Source organism: Barbatula barbatula (genome assembly GCF_947034865.1).
Source record: "Barbatula barbatula genome assembly, chromosome: 25".
NCBI classification, from domain to species: domain Eukaryota; kingdom Metazoa; phylum Chordata; class Actinopteri; order Cypriniformes; family Nemacheilidae; genus Barbatula; species Barbatula barbatula.
In genome coordinates this window covers 7467835-7490239 of record NC_136788.1, presented here as the reverse complement: position 1 = coordinate 7490239, position 22405 = coordinate 7467835, and the positions used below count along the sequence as shown (strand labels likewise).

Here is a 22405-nt window from a genome sequence, read left to right as displayed (position 1 = left end):
AACAGCACGAGAATACAAAATACTGATTCCGGAAACCAGAATTTCCTTTTTTATTGAGTCCGGAAACCAGCAGGAGCGTTTGATAGCGCATCCGATGGCGTCATGACAATTGCATAAAACTTTTGTACAAGCCATTTAAAAATATATATATATTTCGTTTACATTCTTTTCGTAATATAACGCATTGTTTGAAACATTATATCGCAAAATCAATGACTACACGAATAAATAAAAACTACGCTTTGCATCAGGACTTTTACTTTGAAATACGATCATGCGTTTGTTGACGCGACGCTCACGGCAGCGAAGACCTTGAGCGCATGAAAATAAAATCATAACAGCACATGTAACTGTTATCATCACGAACACGTGTCTAAATCATGGCTAAACGCATAATGTAAGTGTGTTTTAGTATGTTTTCATGATAAATGCGTGTCTTTTAATATTCGTATATGTGTTGTTTATGTAGTAGCTTACTGTCCTCTGGAAGCGAGTGTATTTCAGCATCTTAAATGTTAAAAGCAAAACGACCTTGGTTTGTGTGTGAATGCGATGTTGTATTTTAATCTACAGTGGTCCCCCCAAAATATTACAGTTTAAAGCAGCTACAGTACATGTTTGTGTTCCCTAGTCAGGCCACACTTTCATTTACAGTAACGGAGAATTAGCCATGATGAAAAGTGTAACCTTTAATATTATTAGGCTTATGTATTACAATTTGCATTACTATAGGTTATTATAGTAACAAATATCGCAGTTAAGCTCTGTTTGCTATAGTGAGACCATGGCAAATATGTGATTTCCTATGGTTTTGCTACAATAACACTATACTAAGGACATTTCGTAAACATATTAATATGGCAATGCTGTGTTTTTATTATTAATAGTCATATATTTGCATTTGAAATGTCTTTCCAAATACATTTAAGATGTTAAGCATTGTGTACTTTGATATACAGCAAAGTACCATAATATTACCATCAGTCAACTTTTCTGTACGTGTATTTGTGAGAATTGCCTCCCAAAACGGGACGGGTCCTTAAAAGAACCTAATGTACAGAATTTAATGACCTGCATTGTATTTTCTCAAATAAGTAATTTTCTTCTTGTGGATCCTTTCGAAAACTGTGTTTCTGTCGGTCTATATATAAAATGTATCTTTTTGGTTTGTTCAGATATCCTTTATATCAGCTAGGAAACCCTCAGCTGAGATTATTTCGCCCCACCTTCGCCATGACCCTTGTCAGACCAGGAAAAGAACAGCCACCTGACACGGTACAGTTTCGCATTCCCATGGAGTAAGTACATCATGTCAACACCACAAAGTGTGTAAATCTATAAAGAGCGATTTATTATTTCATGCATTCATTTATGTTCCAGAGCTCAAGTTTGCAATGCTGCACTTTCATTTCTATCCACGGGGTGGCAGACCAATCCAACGAAAGAAAAACTAGACTATAGGAATCGCATAGTGGCCATATTATTGTACGCTATGATCACGAAGAATAAAAGCATCTTAAGTGGTCTCTAACCACTATAATTGCAGACTGGCTCAAATGCAGCGTGAATGTTTTGTAACGAAATCCCGCAGCGTAGATATTATCGTGTCAGGTTACGTGGCCGGAGATGCCCTAGCTTCGCTCCCTGACTCTTTCAAGTTTGTTTACGGCTTATTCACCTACTTCAGAATCCAACATCTTGTGCCTGTATCGGTGACGTTTGTCAAACGTCAGTAAAAAACAATACAGCCATAATTATTGCATTGGGGCGATGTAATCCGAAACAGGCAGTCAGACTGTTAATAACGGGTCTAATCGTAGTCCACTCAAGAAGAGAGGACAAGGTCTGCTTTGTTTTCTGGAAAACCTCAGGGCGTACATCTAAGGCCGTGACGATAGAGCCTTATTCCTCCATTATTATTCCACCAGTGCGTGTTCCAAACCGCACACATTTGTAATTGGCCTATATGTTATCACTTGCACAAGCGCTGGGGAAGTGATTTCTTTACCTGAGCTTACTATTTTGTTTTTACAGATCTGAAGTGTCTTAATCTGCACCAGGTGTTCTTGTCACCTACATCTAAACGTTTTGAGGCCTTCGAGATCAGAGTGTTTTTGTTGTTGTTTTGAAGCTTTCTCCACCTCATTGGACCTCAAGATCTGTTTTATGTCCTTCAGAGATACGCTCGATACGGTCCCACCGTAAACACTATGAAAGTAGACAATTCAACCGATGTGTCATTAAAGCATTAAAGACGACCACTCACTGCACTTTCGACTATCCTTCAGTTTGGCAATGGCTTGTTTAGCTTGAAACCAACCTGGCCAAAGAATTTCAAAGCACTTGTTTTTGTGCAAAAATGAAGTGTTTACACTGTTAACTGTTAGATTTATTTAACCTTGTTTATTTACGCTCCCTTTAAAAATGCGTTCCGTCTTCAAAATCCGCGTATTTTCTTGTCTTTATAAATGATTTTATTGTAATGATGTCTTCTTACTTCATCAAAGCTCATTGTCGGCTCTCGCCGTCTGTATAGTCCCGAGTGGTGTGAATGTAACCCAGAGGTCACTGGTGGACAAAAGATTCCCCCTTTTTTGGATTTCCTAAAAATTTTGAGTGTTTCGTCCGTCTGCCTATGAGTCACCTACTTGAAAATGCTTTGAAGCAGGCGGTTTTGGGGATGAGCGTGGATTGTTTATGTATGCAGGGTGGGGCGCTACTCAGACTCGCAGCTGAAGGCATTGAACAACAAGGAGGACTCTATCTTCATGAAACGTCAGGGCTTAAAAAGATAAATCACATAGTCTCAAGACACTGCTGAAGGTCCTGGCTGTGTTGCCGAGTACTTGTTTCAGTGGTCCCCCCCCCTATATAGCAGATGCTTTAATCCAAACGAAGAGGATTGAAATGTTTGTCAGTTTTCTTGTTTACGAGAGTCATGGCTTGGCAGTCAGCATGTTTCCTGTCTGCGTCATGTTGAATCCCCTGCTATTTTCAACCACACCCCTTCATAAAAATATGCAAATGGATCTTCTCACCTTCCTCATGTTCACGACCATCAAACTTTAACTTTGTAAATCAGACCTTATCTTTATACGACTCCAGAAGTGCTTAGGGAAGCAGAGGTCCTTCCTGTTTTTAGTGTGGTCGAGGTCACCAAGAGGCCAGGATTTCTGAAAGATTTCGGCTTCTCCACTAGATCACAGATCTCAAAAGCACTCGGCTCTGCTTACCATTCTTCTCACTGTAGCTCGAGTGCACTGCTCTCTAGGAATCGCCTCCCTCGTTCACTTTCACACAGACAAACACGCACTTGTGCGCTTCTCCTCTCTCACATAAATGACGCCGCCAAAACTCCACTCCATTGAAATCTTGGCATCGCACCCTCTCGCTGACTGTGAGATGTGCGTACAATGCTCTTTCTGAAAGAGCATCTGATTGTTGGGTTTCTTGGAAATTTTGGAAAGAAATCATGCCTTATTACTATGGACTGACTTGTGGACAAACATGCTTGTTTTTGAAAGCGGTTCATTGTATTCTTTCCCGTTAGTTTCGGAGTCATGTTTTCGGAAAGGTTCGGGATGGTTTTATGTAATGGAAAATATTAATACTAGGGCTTTCAATTAAACACGTTCATGTGGTGTAGAGAAGGAACCTGGTGGTGATATATTATTGTGTCGAGTCAAAGCACGGTTTCTTATAGTTTAGTGTATTGCGATTCAACAATGATTGTTGTATATCTTTTTTGTATTTACTGTATAAAAACTGTGCAACACAAGCCAATCGCACACAATGCTTTCTTGGTTCCAAAAACGCACAACGCAGTGGTCTCAAGACATGTTTTCCAAAGTTGAACTGTATTTAAACCTTACATCGCATTAGATTCAGTTTATATTAAAATGTCAAGTCAAAACCAATTACAATTCTGGAATCAAACTAAACGCTTTCATATGATGTGTCCTCTAAACCCGAAACGCTTTATCCGTACTCAGAACCTTAGCTTGGGAATAGATCAATTCTTGTTCCCATACTCAGCAGCAACTCTGAACCCTTGTCTTTTCTTTTCAAGAATGACGAAATTTGATGTGAGAAACTATCTAGAGACGATCTACAGTGTTCCCGTCGCAGCCGTACGCACGAGGATTCAGTACTGTGAGTAGAAATGTCTGTCATTGCATTTGCAGAATGTTCACCAAAAATAAAATGTTCATTTGCTTTATTTATTCCCCTGCATGTCGTGCCAAACATGTATATTGTTTAGTTTTCTGAAGCTGATTATTTTTTAGGAATCTTATCCCAGATCTTGTCCAAATGACATTCTTACCTAACTGAACTATATTCGTTTGAAGCCAACTGAGTTTCGTAGGGACACAACAGAGTATCACAACAATATATCGACAACAGAGATATACAATGAATAACTTGCACAATATACAATACAATATATACAGTATGTATGTTATTTAACTTGTATATTACTTGTATATTAAAGTACTTGTTTGATCATCTTGTGCCGCTTGACAGACATGGTGGACTGTCCTTGTATTGTAAATACGATTTCTCGTATAGTAAATACGAAGAAGCGATTACTCCTTTAGTGTTCCACATAAATAATAACAGCAATAAGTAACAATGGCACAGTTTTTATTTCCAGGTAAATTATATCCTTATCACTTACAGCAGAGGTTGGCAATGTGGCTCTCGAGCCGCATGTGGCTCTTCTGCCCCCTGATGCAGCTCCCTGCCGTCTTTATAAGGCCCTGTTTATGCCTTGTATTAAGAAGCTTTTTGGTTGATCAGATCACAAGTGGACAAAAGAGGCACATTCCCGTTTACACCTGCTGCTGTTATCCATCTGTTTTGTCAACTTTTGTCCTGATTTCTACAAGGAATATCTGAAAAAGCATACACATTTACCCAACCATGCACCCTGGCTGGGTACATCTATGAGCTTTTTCAGATATTTCATTCGAATAGGCGAAATAAGTGCATGCAATCTCCTTATGAGTGTGACCGGAGATGACAGAAAAAACACACAGAGAGCAGCAGTTTAATTTCTGCTTTGACAGAGGTGAGACACCGCCAAACACTGTTTGTGTGTGTAAGAAATGGAAAAGTGAGAAAACATTCTGCTTGGTACGTTTTCCGTCGTTAAAACAAACTTTTAGGTCTTTAGTCAGCATAGTTTAAATCCTGTCTGGCAAGCCCCGCGCGCTTGTCTTAATGTTTACGCATGATGTCCGTTTGCGGAGAGTAGGCGGTCTCTTGTGGCTGTTCATCAAAAGCTGCAAAAACAAAAGTTCACAGAAAAAACTGAAGTCTGACTAGAGCACGCGTGCAACACCGCGACGCTACTCTCCTATTGCAATAATCCCACTTGCCAGGGACTGAAATCAGGGTTCTAAATTAACTTTTTTGATCACCAGCCAATGTGGCTGGTAACTTTCTATAGTTACCAGCCAATCAGAATTTCCACTAGCCAATTTTTTTCGGGTGAAAATATGAGTAACACTGAATGCATTTGATCATTTTATTAACAATTTTGGCATGAAAAATACATATAAAGTACAATACATACAACAAAATATACACAGAAAGTGCATACATTTCAAGTTTGGGATTTATCTACAGTATCTATCTTTATATCTATCTACAGTATCTATCTTTATATCTTTCTATCTATCTTTCTGTCTTTCTATCTGTCTATATCTATCTACAGTATCTATCTTTATATCTTTCTATCTATCTTTCTATCTGTCTTTATATCTGTCTTTATATATATATATGCAGTTTTAATCCTTAGGCTCTCCTGATGACTTCGGGCACTCTCATGGTCCTTTACTGCCTCGACTTTAAAATTAGTAGTTCCTACCACGAAATTGTTCGTTTTGTTTTTTTCTTTCGCGTACATGCGGCAATCCTGACAAAACATGACGACATTTTCGTGATCAAACACAAGCCATTCACGACCCGTCAGCCATTTGGCATTAAATTTTATTTTCTTCGTTTCTCTGTTGATATCCTCATCCCCTGCCTCGTTCCTCTTCTCGCCCCCAGAAGTCTGTCCCAACCACCGCCTCATTTAGTTTAGCTAATCTTAACTTTATACTTTACTTTGCTAGCTAGCTAGCTATCTAGCTAAACTCCGTCTTATTTCAGTCTGCTCCCTGCTCTGGCTCCGTTCGTTTCCATGGTTTCTCGCGCTGGTTTCACTACAAACTGCGCGCAGCCAATGGGCGTATGAAACGTCACCACGTAGCATTACGAAACAGTGTTCTTGGGAAATGTAGGAAGTACTGTCAGGTGGATAAATGCATAGGATAAATGACCGAGAACAGAGCCTTATGTATCATGCATGTAATGCCTCATGCATCACCGGCCAAACTGGCTAGTAAGTTTTTATTAACACCCGCCAAAATGAATTTTTACCAGCATTTGGCGGGTTGGCGGGTGTTAATTTAGAACCCTGACTGAAATGTATAAATGTTTAACATCGCACCTAGGGGGTGCAACTGGGTAACTACTACCTTACATGCAAAACAACCTGTGTTATAGTCATTTAAATGTTACATATATTTTGCGGCTCCAGACAAATTTTATTTGGTGGGAGAGGGCCCAAAATGGCTCTTTTGGTCGCAAAGGTTGCCGACCCGTGACTTACAAAATAGTTGCATTTATATAACAAGTCGTCCGTGTTCTGTGTTCTTATCAGTCAGTAAAGGAGGATGATATTCTTGTTAGTCAATGAGATTGATCAATAGTGACAAGATGTTTTGGAGGTACTAGGCAGGCAAGCGCAAGGTTGAATTTTAAGTATAAACAGACGGCTAATTCGGGGAACTGTGTTTTGGTATAAAGTGGGAGACGCTGGAGAGGAAAGCAGAGGGAGAGAAAGCAAAGGAGCCTTTGCGTGATTTCCTCTCACAGCTGCTTATCTCTTTGTCTGTTTCTGTAGCCGTCCGACTGTTGTTTGTCCTGGAATGCCCTGCCCTCTTTATTTCTGAGTTTCTTTACAAAGTTATCCCATTGGTTTTACGCGAAGTTATGCCATTTCTTTTTAAGGTTGTGAGATCAAGCAAAAAGGTTATGTTTGTAGATCCGAGCAATATGTATTGAATATTCACAATATATTCAGAATGATTCAACAGTGACAATGTACGTTTTAACTTAATGGTCAAGTAAAAAGTGTGTTTGCTTACAGATTTGTACAATATTTGATTTAACCTTTAGTAGTAAAATTGTGTTAGATTGATTCATTTACGTACTTTAACGTACATTACATTTTGCATTACTTAATACAGAACCGATTCGGTGAATCGTTGTGTTTTGAGGTTCTAAATATAGTAGTTAAATATAGTAGAGACTACTACACAACAGTTCACAACAAAAGTGGTTTTTGTTCATTAAAAGTCTAAAACGGTCCAAAATATTAATTTGCTAGTGATATTTTAGCGGCGGTCATCACTGGCGACCGTGCAAATGTACTTGTTTTTAAAGTGTTTCCAACGGAAGCGCCACACTTTTTTATAGATGCCAGGCTACCGAGAGAGACAGCTGTGCAGGTCTCAGGGAAGGTGCACTTCCCGACCTCAAGAGGCGCTCTAGTGGCAGACGTGATTCCCATACCGGACCGACGCACGGTTCGAGATCCCCTAGTAGCAGGAGCTGTGCGATTTACTGGTTACACAAGCAGTTTCCGGCACGCTCAGAGCCAGCACTTCGTTTATTCCACTCTCGCGGTACCAGTGCTCAATGAGGCTGCACAGAATAAGCGCTCGCAGATCTCCGTAGAAAACTCAGGAATAAACAAGCCCTTTCGTAAAATTAAAAAATATATATAGCCTACTTTTTCTTACAGTATAATATATAAATATGGTCTTGACATGCACCATTTCTGAATTCTGAGGAATTTGGTCTGATGTATTTAGAGTTTAATAAATCTTGGCAATAATCAATAAAACTTATTTGCCTCTTTTAAATAAGCAGAACCAAATCTGAGGTCATCTGTCTTCAAATGCATAGACAAGGCAGCATGAGAAGACAGTTTGAACATATTTACTCACATTTATATTTGTGTACAAATCTAAATACATTTAAAACTGTAGATTTTCCCCAAAGGGAGGAATTAACAAAAACGTCTGTTGATTTTGTATGTCCCTGATTATGAGGGAAAACAACTTGAAAGAAAACGTTGTGAGAAAATCCTATGACAGGGAAGATTTACACACAACAGGATAACAAAGTATGTGATTAAAAATGTAAGTTCATGTTAAATGGCTCTTACAACATAATTTGGCCATGCTTTATTCCCCTATGGGAGCCAATGGCTCCTAAACCGATTTGTTTGTCTGGGGTCCTGATTCGCCCATAAATATGTTGAATTTCATCAATAAGCTAAAAATACAGAGATTTTTTTTATACTTTTTACATTTTTGTATCACTCTGCTAGTATACATGAATAATAATGCCAAAGGGTAAGTAAATAATAATGGGGTTATTACAGGCTTTACGTCTGGTCAACGCAGAGTGAACCACTTTTACAAACTTGCCAGTTGGGTTTACGCCACTGGGATTTTTCCGTGCGGTCTCCACACCAACAGTGTAGAGGGCCAACAAGCAAAGTGGCCATTTTTACAACCGCAGCGTAAAGCAGAAAAAAAATTACGCGGAACACCCATTAGGTTAAAAAAAGACCACGTCAGAAAAGGCATCCCGCTCTGCGTCATGGGTTCCACTTCGCTGATGATTTAAAGGAAGTGGGGAAAGGGGGCGGGGGGGGGGTAGAAATCCCAGGCTCAAGGCATCTATTCTTTTTCCTACAGAGTATTTTGGAAGGGGTTTCTATAACTACCCCTTGGGCATGGGATTTGTAACATAATAGTAGCCAGCCAACACACAACCTTAAAAGAGAGCCTGATTGAATATTTATTTATACTATATAATGTGTTGGGTGGGAGTGTGGGAATGGAAGCAGGGATCGCAGGCACGAACAAAAGCGCTTCTCACCTGTTTTGCGGGTTGACCGTTCAGATGACCCCGAGTGGAGGGAGTGTTTGTGTTTTCAGGGTTTCCGTGCTCTGGTAAAGGTAGATCGCCGCTGATGTGCGTATGATGTACAATAAGACGACCCATGACACAAGTCTGCATTGAGTTGAGCAGATTCTTAAAGGAACAGTTCACCCAAAAATAAAACTTGTATGACTTTCTTCTGTGAAACACAAAGTTTGGCCTGAGTGTTCACACCAGAGGACATTCACCCGGAAATTCTTGACGGATTTTTTTACCAATGACTTAAAAATCTGAAAGCCGTCTGTCAATTAGTTAATCCCCGTTTTTTCATTTCCCTTCATTAGAGCGTGATCGTAGGCTACTTCCCCTGTCTTGAACACGATCGAGAAGGGACGTACGGTGCAGATGCATCTGTCACAGACCCCACGTCGTGTGCACGCATACACACAAAGCAGTGGTGCGGTGTTAACAGAGTTTTTTCCTTCAGAAAAGCGACTAGCATCTATAATAAACAGTACCTTTCAGTGAGTGGAAAAATGTCTCTCTCGGCGTCTTCTCTGTTTAGTGAGCGGCAGAAGCGGCACATTCATGACCAAACCGCAACTTACTTGTAAATGGTGTTTTGTACTCACTCACTCACTCACAAGCACCTGCAATTGTTACTGACTAGGCATATAAACATAAACATTTGTCTGTAACTATTATTTAATGTCCGACAACAAAACATTAAATAAATCAAATATTGTAAACAGCAACGGCTTTATTGGCATTCAGTTTAGAGCGTAAATTCAAGTACAGCGTGAGGATGTCACGAACATGCTTATTACCACAACGGGTTATAATAGATTATGACAGATTTTTTGCGCAACCTCTGGTCCACACTGCTCTTTTCCATTTATTTACTTAAAGGTAGTATTTTCTACACGTAAAACTGCCTTAGATTGCTTTGTATGCAGCACATAAATGGACAACTTTGAATAGCTATTTTGTAATATTGTTTTTTCTTGATAGTTTTCTTTGGACCTTGATAAACATTGTGCTTTGTGTGTTCTATGAAGATTAAAGGTAAAACATACATTTTGACTTTTTGAGCTTTGTTTTATTTGTGACCTTGTCTGTGAAATCCGTATTAGTATCTCATAATCTAATTCTGAGATGAATGAACATCAACGTTTGATTTAAACGTTTTTTTAAATCTGATTAAAATCTTTGATTTTAACGCTTCGAGTGCTTTTATTGCTTATGAATTATCTCTTAAATGTTGTTAAAAATCTGTTTTAAGTTTCATTGACAGATCTGTCCAGTTTGTATGAATTTTCTGATTAACTTTTGATTTATAGTTATTGGTATTAAAAGCTAATATTTGGGAAACCTCAAATGAATATCGTGATCATGAATGCAGTATTGTGTATTATACAAAGTTGTGAGCGGAGTGTATTTTTACACATCTTCTGGTACGCATTGAAGCTAGGTTTGGGCCGGTAGACGATGCCATCGGCGATGGCTGACAGACATGACTATGTCGAGCCGGCATCGTGATTCCAACAAATAATTCACGTGACTCTCTGCGGGGTTGCAAATCGCGCTGTGAACTAATATGAACAAGGCTGAGGAGCGTTAGACCTCGCACTGTACAGATCAGACCTGCCTGACTTTATAACTGTGTAGCTCGCACTGCATAAAGAGAACGCACAGCTTGCGCAGACGCCCCTGGCTTTAAAACTGTAAGGAAGCTGTGTTTCTGCTCGTGTTGTATAATGAATTGAATGTAACATCAGAATAACAATACAATCAAGCCTCACTTTATAACGGAAGCTCGCATTGTACAGATGAAAAACGCCTGAATTGATAACTGCCCAGCTCGCACCTCACACGCCTAACTTTAAATGCTGCATGGCGAAGTCATATTTCATTGCAATGTTTCACTGTGGCCATCGTCCGATGCCAATTGACCCTTCGGAAGCAGTTTGATTGACAAGCAACCTGACCAATCATAACGCTGATGGTATGTGCCCTTGTGACTGACCGTCCATTTTGTACAAAAAAACCTGGGGTAGTAGAGATTTGGTGATTTAGAAAATTCAGCTTTCTGGAAGTGGTGTTGCATAATACTTACACTTTTAATATGTAATTAATATATCAATGAGCAAGCTGGCAAGATACTGTATGCTTTGCGTCGTTGTGATGAGCGCATCTTCAGCCTTCAGAGAGCAGCATTTGCACTGATATTTTGAAGGAAAGATGTTTCAGCAATGAAGTCGTAAAGCAACAGCTGTACTGTGTTTGTTGTATTTAACACTGAAGGACTGTTCTTCTTTTCTGTACTGAACTAATATTTTAAAGTTTACTTTCTTTTTCACAAAGAAGAATCACGGCCGACCAAAACTCTGCCCGAAGTTTCTCTCTCTCTCTCTCTCTCTCTAAAATGTTCGTTACTAAAAATGTATATATATACTTGATGCACGATATTTAGGTTAGCTTTACATCCATTTGTGTGACAGTAACTTTAGTAGCCTACTGCATCACGTGTGTTTCAGAATTTACGCAATATTATCGTCTGCTGGTGTGGATGCAAATATAGGTATATTTATTGTTACAGTTATCTCAAATCCCAAACGTATCCCTCGAATGCATCGCAGACCTTTCTGTCTCAGCTTTTTCAGCATTTTTCCAGAAATTCTCTATTTCCCTAAAGAGTGCACACATTTACACTGGGAACACATGATCGATACCGAAAGCTTGTCGGACGTAGCATCAGGAATGAATGGGGCAGGGTTTTGCGAAGGGTCAATTTGGTAGACATCGCCCAACCCTAATTGAAACGCTTGAAAGGTTGCCCTGATTGTAAATGCACAAAAGTTGCTCAATGTGTGGATTTTATTGTGAAAAGCACCAAAAATAAAAGAATAAATTGTTTTATTTTTTATTAATCGTTCATAATCGTTCATAAGATATATATTTTGTATGCAATTATTTTAATTAACCTTAATTTTGTATCACTTTCATTTTGTCTCCCAATTAGGTTCAAACAAGAAAAGAAACCACTTAAACCAGCGGGTGAAGAAGCCAGATTACAAGGTGGCATACGTTCAGCTGGTGAGTGTTTTTATTTGAGGTCCACACTTGAGAAGGCCTGACACAATACAGTTCAATTATATATAAAATCGACATAAAACATTTTCAGCCTGTGGGATCTCTAGAAAACAAACCCATGACGTGTTATCTGAATTATTAAGCAAAACAAGACTTTCTTGAGAAGTGGTTTGCTTTGGTGTTAAAGCCTCCAGCTTTTGTTTCTTCTTTGTTTGTGTTGAACGAACGTCATAGCTTATGTTCCTTCAGAAAACCCAGAGGACCAGGTACTCTTTGATGCGAAACAACTTAACTTATTGTGGTCAACTCCGTGAGTCCCAGCACTGCTTGTTTACATTTTTTGTCTCTCGCTCCCGAGAAAAAAAGGCCATTTGGCTTCTGGTTCTAGCCAAGAAGACAAGAGTTCGTCTATGGTTACATGCCAGACTTTGTGCAGGAATTATAGTACGAAGTTCTCCGAGAGTTATGGTTATTATCACGGGCGAATGGAGGATTTGTTTTTTGGGGCATCAGAACGTTGCGCTTGGTCGTGATCCAGCGTAAAACCATGCTGCTAGGTTCACACCTGCATTTGGGCTGAGCCCTGTGCTGTTGATATGTGTTTGAAGTATGCCGGCGTGAAAATTCCTAAATCTGATCTCCTTTGTTTCGATTTGGAAAGCTGCTTTAGTGTTATTACAGATTTTAGTGTGCAGATTGTTCGTACCTTTCTTGAGCTGCCAATCAAGGGAGGGATAAATAATTAAAGTTGTCAAAACAGAGCAGCTTGTAATGGGAGACATAACAGAAACGCAAATTAATATTTAAAGGTGAACTTCCTCTTGTCAGGGGTTGAACGACTTCCTGTGTAGCTTTGTGCCTTTAATTTAACCTTCTCGTAAAGTCCAGGGACTCTAATTAAGAGAATTACTGCATCCTATTCCTAACATTTGTCTTCATTCAGAAACATTTCCATATTTGCTTAAAACATTTTCCAAGAGAAATGCTTCCTTGGTGTCAAAACCTTCACAAAGTCATGCTTATTTATGCGCACATACCACGAGAGCTAAAATCTCAGACTGCGACAAGAAAACACTGATACGAAACCAAATTTCCGGCCTCTTTCTTCTCCTCCAGCAGGTCTGCAAAGACAAAAAAAACACTGCCCAAGAAAAGCCCTCCTTTCTTTTCAGTGGTGGGTAAAAACAAGATTGTTCCTAATTGACACCACATGTGGGGGAGTGTTCTGCGGTTGGATACCCACAGCGGTTCCCCCGCCGTCCCATCCCCCAAACACACTACATCAGCTAATATTCCAGAGGCAACTCGGAGGGGAACGCTCTTTCTTGCTATCTGACCCCCCCTCCTCACGTACCCACAGACTTTACAAACTCCAGGCTCGTATAGAGAGCCGTGTGGTAGTGCGTTTTTTTGGCAGCCACTCTCTCATCAGACCTCCCCGCAGTTGGGAGGTGTGCGGGAGGAGAGAAAGTTCAGTGGGCAGGAGGAGGGGTACGGATGGAGTCCATGCATGAGGCTGGGAGGTGAGCGAGGGCATTGTGGAACAGTGCCAGAACAGGGAGGTCCAGACACGGGTCAGGGCAATCTTAAGCAACATAAAATCTTGAGAGAACATCAAGGATTTGCAAGGAACGCTCTAGTTAGACGCCACAATATTCAGTGCACCCCTTTGCAAGGCTGTGACCTGTTCAGTCTCAGTATAAAGGTTGTGTTTGTTGATGTTGTGTCTGTTGTTTCCCCGACTGGTTTGCATAATTCACGAAACATGTCATTGCGTAAACTCCGGCTGTACTGTCAGAATCACTTGCCCCATGGTTAATAACTTTTCCGGATTAAACTTCTTGACGTTTTGCTCAAGGTTGCGAGAGTGCGGGTTGGATCCCAGGGGATTGCACATACCTATGTATAAATGTATAGGATAATGCTATGTAAGTCGGGTCTGCCTAATGTAAAATGTAAATGGTTGCCCGTTTGTCTCCCTATAACTTTTTATATTCATCAGCCCTGCTTTTTTCAGCAAAGGTCTTGTTGCAAGCATCGGTGTTTGGCAAGACAAGGCAACTGTTGTTACTGCTAATAGATGTTTGTTGTTGTTTGAGAGCTCGTTGCCGAGTCTCAAAAGTGGAGCGTGTTTTTTGGGGCCGTGTTTCAGTCTGGATCAGCTGGTAGCCAGGCTACCTTTTCGATCGGATCGCAATGTTCCACCTGAACTTGTGAGCACACTCTGCTCAATTACCGCCAAACAAAACCAAGTGAAACTGGAGCTCGCTAAGGCATACTATTATTTTTCAATTCAAATGTGTTCCTTCCTGTTACACACATCCCACCGCCTCCAAATGCCCTGCACAAATTAACACCCTTGCAATTTTTGTCAGAGTTGATGGTTTGTGAAAGTTCAGATCTTGATCTTATCGACACTAGATGGCAACGTTTGGCTTCACTGGCATTGAATGAATGCTGGACCCCACAGTATTGCTGTCATGGATTCCTTGCAGTTCAGAGTACTGTAAGTAGTGAAAGGAGAAGGAATTGGACTTGCACGTAAGTCATTGTTTAACATTTAATGTGATTGGTCTCTTTAAAGAATCGGATAGTGCTTTTGCCAGTCAGTGGAAAAGTTACAAAAGCATTAATTCCTTTTACCAGAAGTGGATGTGCTCAGAGAACAATTTTATTTGGCTTCAGGAAGAAGGACAATTCTTAATTACAAATGTACAATATTTCATCCACCACAAGGACTTGGCCAAGGCTCCGTATGGACGACAGAATCACATCATGAATAATGGAAATGCTAGTGGGGTCTCAGCCGTCCTGTTTGAAGTAAGCACACACACATACTCAGTTCCCCAGTGTACGTCCACTAAGAGACAACCTCTGGATGCACGCAAATTAGATAATATTGAAGCCCTCCCTCCAGTCCCCCCCAACATTTACCTCATGGGCTGGGGTGACACATTACTTGCATCTCCTTCAAGTCGCTCATTAAGTACTACTTTAAACACTTACCATCATAAAAGCCTTTGATTGTAACTGACCTTTTTCCACCCCATTATTGTTTTTATCAGTCACTCGATGTCCAGGCACCACCCAGCTTTATTTCGGTATCATTTTCCAAATAAATTCCTCAGATACTGGCAATGCTTTTCCTGTTATGGTACCACCTCCTCAATTTTCCTGCTAGTTGACTTCTTTCTCTATGCCTTCCCCTCCCTTAACCCCCCTCTTTTCTTTTGTGTCTTTCGTGCACCGGAGATGGAGGGAGAGGTTTGGTCGCATGTCCTGGCTCCTGGAGGAATTTCAGCTTGGTAGCGTTTATCTTTGAACGTTGCTGACAGGATCCAGTATCCTGAGGAACCAAAAAAATGGCCGGGGCAAGTCTGAACAAGCCAAGCGGTCATCACGGTTAATATGGAATGAATGACTCGGTGGCTCAAAAACAACACGAGTGCTGATACTGCTTACGGTGTCACCCGTAGACTGACTGCTTGGCTTGACCGTGATGATTTAAAGAGGCAGACGGTACAACTGGAAAAAAAAACATTTTCTCAGTTGCAGTGGGAACCGGCTTCTGTTTTACAGTAACTGGTACAAAAAGTTTGGCTTATGGCTGTGTAATTTTTCCCTTACACACTTTTCACTAGGGTTGAGGATTCATTAGTGGGGTTTTGGGAACAAAGGCTTTGGACCCCCACTCACGTTTGGCAAGGCTGCTGTCTTGGCATGGTGAATGCAGCACGTTAATCATGTTCTCTACTGCTGTGGCCAGTCAGGTTTTGACAGCTGGGCCACTATAACCATGCCCACAGGAAGTATTTTTGTACAAATGCTGGTCTTCTGCTGGGAGGCAGTCAAGGCGTCAGAGTGAAGCGGGACAGACAGACAGACAGGTTGAACCGGACCCAGATAGGCCTCAGCTGGCTCAGATTTTGTCATTCGTTTTGCAGCGTTTTACATCAGTGCCCCTGGGTGCATGCTGTACTCCACAGAGTGGTCAACAAATTATACACAAACACCCACCGGTGCTTTTGTGCAGCAAATTGGCCTCATTCATCACATTTATACCTACTGGAGCCTTTAATATCTTTAAATGATTATTCCTTTTTGTTTTTCTTTTGACCATAAATTACTGTCAAGTTTTTGGTGTATCTAATGTTGTTAGTGTACCTTAAGCTGAGGCTGGGTATCAAATCACATGTCCCGATTAGATTTTGATTCATAAAGTCATGATTCGATTATTGATTTAATTCGATTGTCAGTTTTCAATAAGATTCAGTAAATGTTGTCGAGCTGTGGTGCAGTGGTCTGTGCACGTGCTCCAGACAACATCAAATACTGAAAAAAAGTTCATATAAAATTTTAAGCAACAGACTTGTGTTCAGAGCGACAATGTAAACAAAACTAGTATCTTTGTATTAGCACTATTGCTCTTTTATGACTTATCGCTTATTGCTCCCCGAACTCTTTGTATCGCTTTGGATAAAAGCGTCTGCTAAATTACTAAATGTACTTAAAAGTTTAGTTGACATAACAATTCTTTTCCCAACGGCTTTTATAAAGTTACCTGAACTTACGAAGTTTACTTTAAATTTATATGTTTATTACTAAAAATAAATAAAAACTTTTTCAATAAAAGGACTTTATCGTAAAGTGTTAATAAAATATATTGTAATGGACATTAGATATCAGACAATTTATTATACAACATTTTACATTTAGGAATTTGGCAGACGCTTTTATCCAAAGCGACTTACATAGCATTATCCTATACATTCATACATCGGTATCTGCAATCCCCTGGGATCCAACCCGCAACCTTGCGTTGTTAACGCAATGCTCTTACCACTGAGCTACAACAGAACAAACAAGTAGAAATTTCTTCTAAATACACATAACACATTTACATTCAGGCCTTTTATCCAAAATGACTTGCCTTGCATTTAGTCTATTCGTGTCTTATCAGTATCTGTGTTCCCTGGAATCGAGCCACAACCTCTACCAATTGAGCTTCAGTAACACATTTAACCTCTCTTAGAAGACAAGCACAGCACTTGCCTTTAGGGTGCTTTAGCAACTCATTTTTTGGTATACTTTGGGACTGCAGTTATCAGCTCCAATGTTCGTGAATGCGTACAGTTTGCTGCTGTTCTGCTGGGTGGTCGCGCTCCCAACGGGTTGCTGCTGTAAACGCATAGTGCTCATGGACGAGACATGTCCGTCTAGCTCGTGTTTACATTGAAAAATTATGGTAAATTAACTGTAAAGACAAAATAGAAAAAATATTTCTCTGTGAATGGCTAGGACGGGCACTGTAGTTCACAGCACTCACTGTGTGATGTAATAGCAAACGTAGAGTATTGAAAACAGGTTGCACCCCAACAAAATGTGCACTCGCACAAATGAGTCTAAAATTGTAAAGAAGCATGATACCCGATCTTTAAAACACGAAATGTAAAGATTTTTAACTTTCTGTTGAGTCACATACCACCAGGGGTCTCTTCAAGTACCACTAGTGGTACGCGTACCACAGCTTGAGAACCACTGCTCTAGAGTAAGCCCATAGAGTTCCATTGTCTATGTTTTTTTTTGCGGTATATGACGTATTAGACTGCATTCTATATAAACCGATCATACTTCTACATAAACAAAACCCATCCACATAGTATTTTCTCGGTCACTGTGGTCACACCAACTTTGCAAGTTTTTTGTGATGAAGTGGAGGTCATGGACACTAAAAGCATCCAGTTCCTCCCTTGTGGTCAAGCATCTGACTTTTCCATTTGTTTCTCTCAACCTGAATCTCCGCTTCTGAGACGAGCCATCAAATATTTGTCGAGCCCATGCTCTGCCTTACCACTGCGATTGAGAAAGCTGTTAAAGCTACAAATCATCTGTTTATCAGAAGCCCGAGACCCGACCACTATCCCACCATCACTCTCTCTTTTGGCTCAGTTTCGGTTCATACAATTTGTGTCAAGACCAGGAGATACGAGGTACATTGCGGCAGCCAAATATCTGTGGTTACTTAGTATCGGTTGTCAGCTGAGGCTGTGGATTCAGAGGAAGTAGCAGTGTGGCCCACCCAGTGAGACTGGCAGAAGGAGCTGTTTACAAGCATCTCCCGCATTTCCTGTTCTCTCGTCTGGTAATGAACTTGTTAATAGACTTCCAACATTAGACAAACATACCCTTGTCATTACACATCCCTGAAAATGCAGATGCATACAGAGGACATCTCAGATTTATGGATTTTGCTTGCTGTTCACTTCTTGGTGTGAAATAAATCACAATCGTTGTGGTTCTTCTCTGTTCCTGCAGCTGGGGTTGGCTGAGCAGATACAGACTAACATGAAAAGAAAAATTTGCATCTCTGTTGAGATATTGGCATACCCCCTGGTTTTGATCCCACCCCTCAGGTATTTTTACTGAAGAAAGTATAGCGTGACGGTTATATCAACAGTCTCTTGATTTATGTTTCTCAAGCCATTCAATGAGTCTTTGTCATTATTTCTCCTTTCTTCAATGGCTAGTGAAGAACTGCAGACATTTGTTTTAAAGCCTGCGTAAGTTCTAGCTTCTGTCTAATACTTTAGCCATCATTGTCATAGAGCAAACAGTAGAGATAAGGCAGCGTCTGAAGAGAAGAGGGTGGTGCTTTTGGTACGGAAACCCCATCTACTGCTAATCCTTCCAGACTGGCCCTAGTCATGCCAGCTGTTCCTGTTTGACTGATCGTGGAAGTGATTGTGGGATGTGAGTCACCGGAGTTCACCAAGAGTGCTAGGGTTAGCGTGGTTATAGATAACAACCACAGACTCGATGCATCTTAACTTGGAGAAACTTCAAAGAAATGCTTAAAGGGATGGCTCATAATTGATTTAGCCTCATTTAATTTAAGTGTTTACTGTCTCAACTCAAGTGTGACCAACACCAAGTTTAAAGGATAGATGCTTTATAAACCATATCATAACATATAATATATAGTATGTATACTGGCACTTAAAAATCACAGAAGGGTGCAGCACACATTTTTCCAATGTCCTCCTCCAGCGCTAATATAGTTGTGTGTAAACATTTTTGACTCAAACATTTTTTCAAACACTTCTTGCTCACAGTGTTTCAAACAGGGAGTATTCCTGACGTCAAACCGCTGAATATACAGTCTGTAGTGTAAGTTCAGGGCCTAAATATTGGGGCTGGTAAAGGGGGTGTCGTGTATAGTACAGACAGATGTTGGGTTGCAACCAACAACAACATTTTTGTTTCATACTTAAATCTTCTTTTTTATATTATTTTCCCTTTTTGAACATTGGGGGAAAATCTTGAAGTCAAACTGCATAAAAGATGCAGATCTATTTATTACCGTTTCTAAAGACCCGATGTTCACATTTCCAGGACATTGCACCGTAAACAAACCAACCACCAGATGAAAATGCAGCGCTTTGTTAACATTTGGCTTTGTAATATTAATGCTGTTTTTCAGGAGTTTGAACACAAAATTTATTAAAATGACAATTTACATGTTTAACGTACATTTATGTTTGACATTTGAGTGGCGTAGCCTTTCTTTCGCACTTGTTATGATGAATCGTTCCCCTCTTTGTCAGTGTTCGAAAGCCTTCCGTGTTTATGCAAACGGTCCAAACTTTTGAACTCAGTTCTTGGATTGACATGCGAGTGGGTCCCCCTGCCGATTTTCATCTTCGGCGTGTTTTCTTCAAGAAGAGTTTACTACAGGTGAAGGAACAGAGGTTTTTTGGCATCCTTTTTAGTACTTTGTTACTATAGTCCTGTTTTTTAATAGGGTTGGTTCTTGTACTTTCACTTGGCTGGACTCTGTGTTTATAGTGTGGGGTTGTTTCGTATTCCTAGATTGAACACAACTGCAGAGGCCAATCTGTTGATTTTGTTGGTTCACTTTTTTTTCTTTTCCTCTCGTCATTTCGCCTGCTTGAAAGTCACCATATTTGTTGCAAAGAACAGACCTACTGTAAATAATAGTTTATCCCTTAAGACGTGCTGGATTTGTGGAAGCATTTGTTCAGAAAAGGTGCTGCTTTTCATTTGCACTTTGCTCACAGAAACTCTTCCTGCTGTTGCCGCACCTTGTTTCAATTCTGGAACAACATTGAAGAGATCTCTGTTAGAGAGACAACCAACAGCACTTGCCTATAGTCTCCCTGCTGTCAAGGCCTGTGCTTTTTTCAGAAATTGGCAGCGTAGGCGTCTTGGATCTGGTGATCGATGAATTTCTTGCTTGTTTCAAGGGGCAATGTCGGAGAGCACTCAGAGCAGCAAAAACGGTCACGATGTTCTACTCACTGAAGTGGAATGTATGAACAATTTATTTTCTATTCCTGTTACTGTACATGTTAAGTAATAGTCAAGGTTTCCCTTTTACTCCCTCCTTACCTCCACTCCTAAGCATTTTAGACAATGGAGCCTAAGTAACCAACCTTTTTCATTCAAAATACTCATATATATATATATATATATATATATATATATATATATATATACAAATCCCCCTTTTAGAGTTTATTTTGTGAACAAATAGCTCTGAAGTCTCTTCAGTAGAAATACTCAAAGGAATTACATATGGTTCCACAAAGCTGTATATTAAACGTTGTATTTGTTGGTTCTGATTTTGTTAAATCCTAATGCATTTGCACTTTCAGCAAAGACTGAAATGTTTAATTGAGGTGTCATGTGCCTTGGATTAAACTGCATACATTTATTAATTTAGCTTCACTATATGGACAAAAATAGTGTATTCCAGTAATTCCAATCAGATCAAATATTAAATACATACCATATTTAAGGATTTGGTTGCTATCTTTGTTACAACAGTTTTGAAAGAGCCTTTTCCTGTTCTGAAATGACTCTGCCCCTGTGTAAAGTCATTGGTGGGTTTGGGTGATGAGTGTTTGGGTCAAAGGTGTTCAGGTCTGGGCTTTATTCAGACCAGTCAAGTTCTTCCACACCAGACGGAATAAATCATTTCTTTGTGACTCCTCCTTTGTGCACAGGGGCATTGACATCTTGGAAAAGAAAAAAAAACTGTTGCTATACAATTTAGCACCCAATTCTCTAGAAGATCATTACATGTTGTAGCATTAAGATTTGTGCTCACGGAAGTGACTAAAGAAGTCAAACCTGTTCATCAAAAATGCGACCTAATACTCAGGTCTATATAGTGTATATTGCAGTGACGGGTTTAAACCAAGCATTCGTAGAAAGCTTTAACAAGCCTGTGTCGTCCTCTAAGGAATGTCGTCTTTTCCTACAGGCCCAGCAGCAGACCTTCCAGTTCCCAGATATCTTTCCTGAGAAGGAAAAGAAGTACGATGAGGGCTCTGCGGAGGAGATGCAGGAGAAGTTCATGGAGGACGAGCGTCAGAGGCAGAAACCAGATCCCAGAAGAGGTGGAGTTACTGAGTGGTTTGGCCTCTAGACAGACAAGTGTTGAATGAAGAATGACTTCAGAGAGACAGCAGCTGAATGAAGAATGTGGTGTATTGTAGATTATGTATTGGTGCAGGAAGAGCCATTTACAGTGATCTGACTGGCGTCCGTTGTGGGCCGTTTGACTCGATGGAAAGCAAGACCGCCTTCAAGAGAAGCCTTGGAAATCCATTTCTTCCCTAGAATGGCGTACTGCCAGAAAGAGCAAATGTCTACATTGCACACCATCTTTTCTGAGGCTCTGCCAAATTCTTTCAGGTTTTGTTCCTCTGCCATGTCTCAGGAACTTGAAGAGGAGTTCTTGAACGTGCACGATCCATTTTGTTTTAAGTCCATCCAAAATGTATTATCTTTCCCCCTCGTGGATGTGAAGGACAGTTCATGAACCTTTTGCGGTAAAAACAACGATCTAAAGAGGTGGCAAAGTTCTCCCTGAATATTCATAGGGTTAACTGTGTTCCTGTTGGTTTTCTATTTCAATAAAACAGTACATGACGACTTGTTTTTCTTCAGCTTCAGTTTTTTTGCAATCTCAAGCGCTAGCTGTTCCCCACATATGTGTTGGATAATCGCTTGCCAGAGCTCATACCAGACAGGCTTACCTCACCCAGCCAACCTGGTGTTTGCCAGAGAGAATGTCAATATTGATAACATTTGCCCACTGTTTTGTACTTGGACAAGTACCCCCTGCGATGCAATAAAACAATTTGATTTAAGGCAAAAAAAAGCGTGCAGCTGGACAAAAAAGAAAGATCACTGGATTTTTGTCCGGTGTCCTCATTGCTTGCTTGAATGAGGAGAACCCACGTTATATACGGGAAATCTTGCCGTGGTTGCCAAG

At 40.3% G+C, this 22405-nt stretch overlaps 1 protein-coding gene across 2 annotated transcripts; it reads left to right on the top strand.

Annotated features, from left to right (window-relative positions):
- The first annotated feature begins 258 nt into the window (after positions 1 to 258).
- Positions 259 to 22062, top strand: mrpl23 (mitochondrial ribosomal protein L23). Of its 2 annotated transcripts, XM_079450634.1 has the most exons (6): positions 259 to 397; positions 1176 to 1298; positions 4070 to 4152; positions 12032 to 12105; positions 21389 to 21524; positions 21624 to 22062. In XM_079450634.1, exons 1-6 carry the CDS (start codon positions 381 to 383, stop codon positions 21662 to 21664), a joined length of 474 nt encoding a protein of 157 aa, XP_079306760.1. In that variant the 5' UTR covers positions 259 to 380; the 3' UTR covers positions 21665 to 22062. The 2 variants fall into 2 exon arrangements, with proteins under 2 accessions (XP_079306760.1, XP_079306761.1); XM_079450635.1 differs by having other exon boundaries at positions 21389 to 21698.
- Positions 22063 to 22405: the final 343 nt, after the last annotated feature.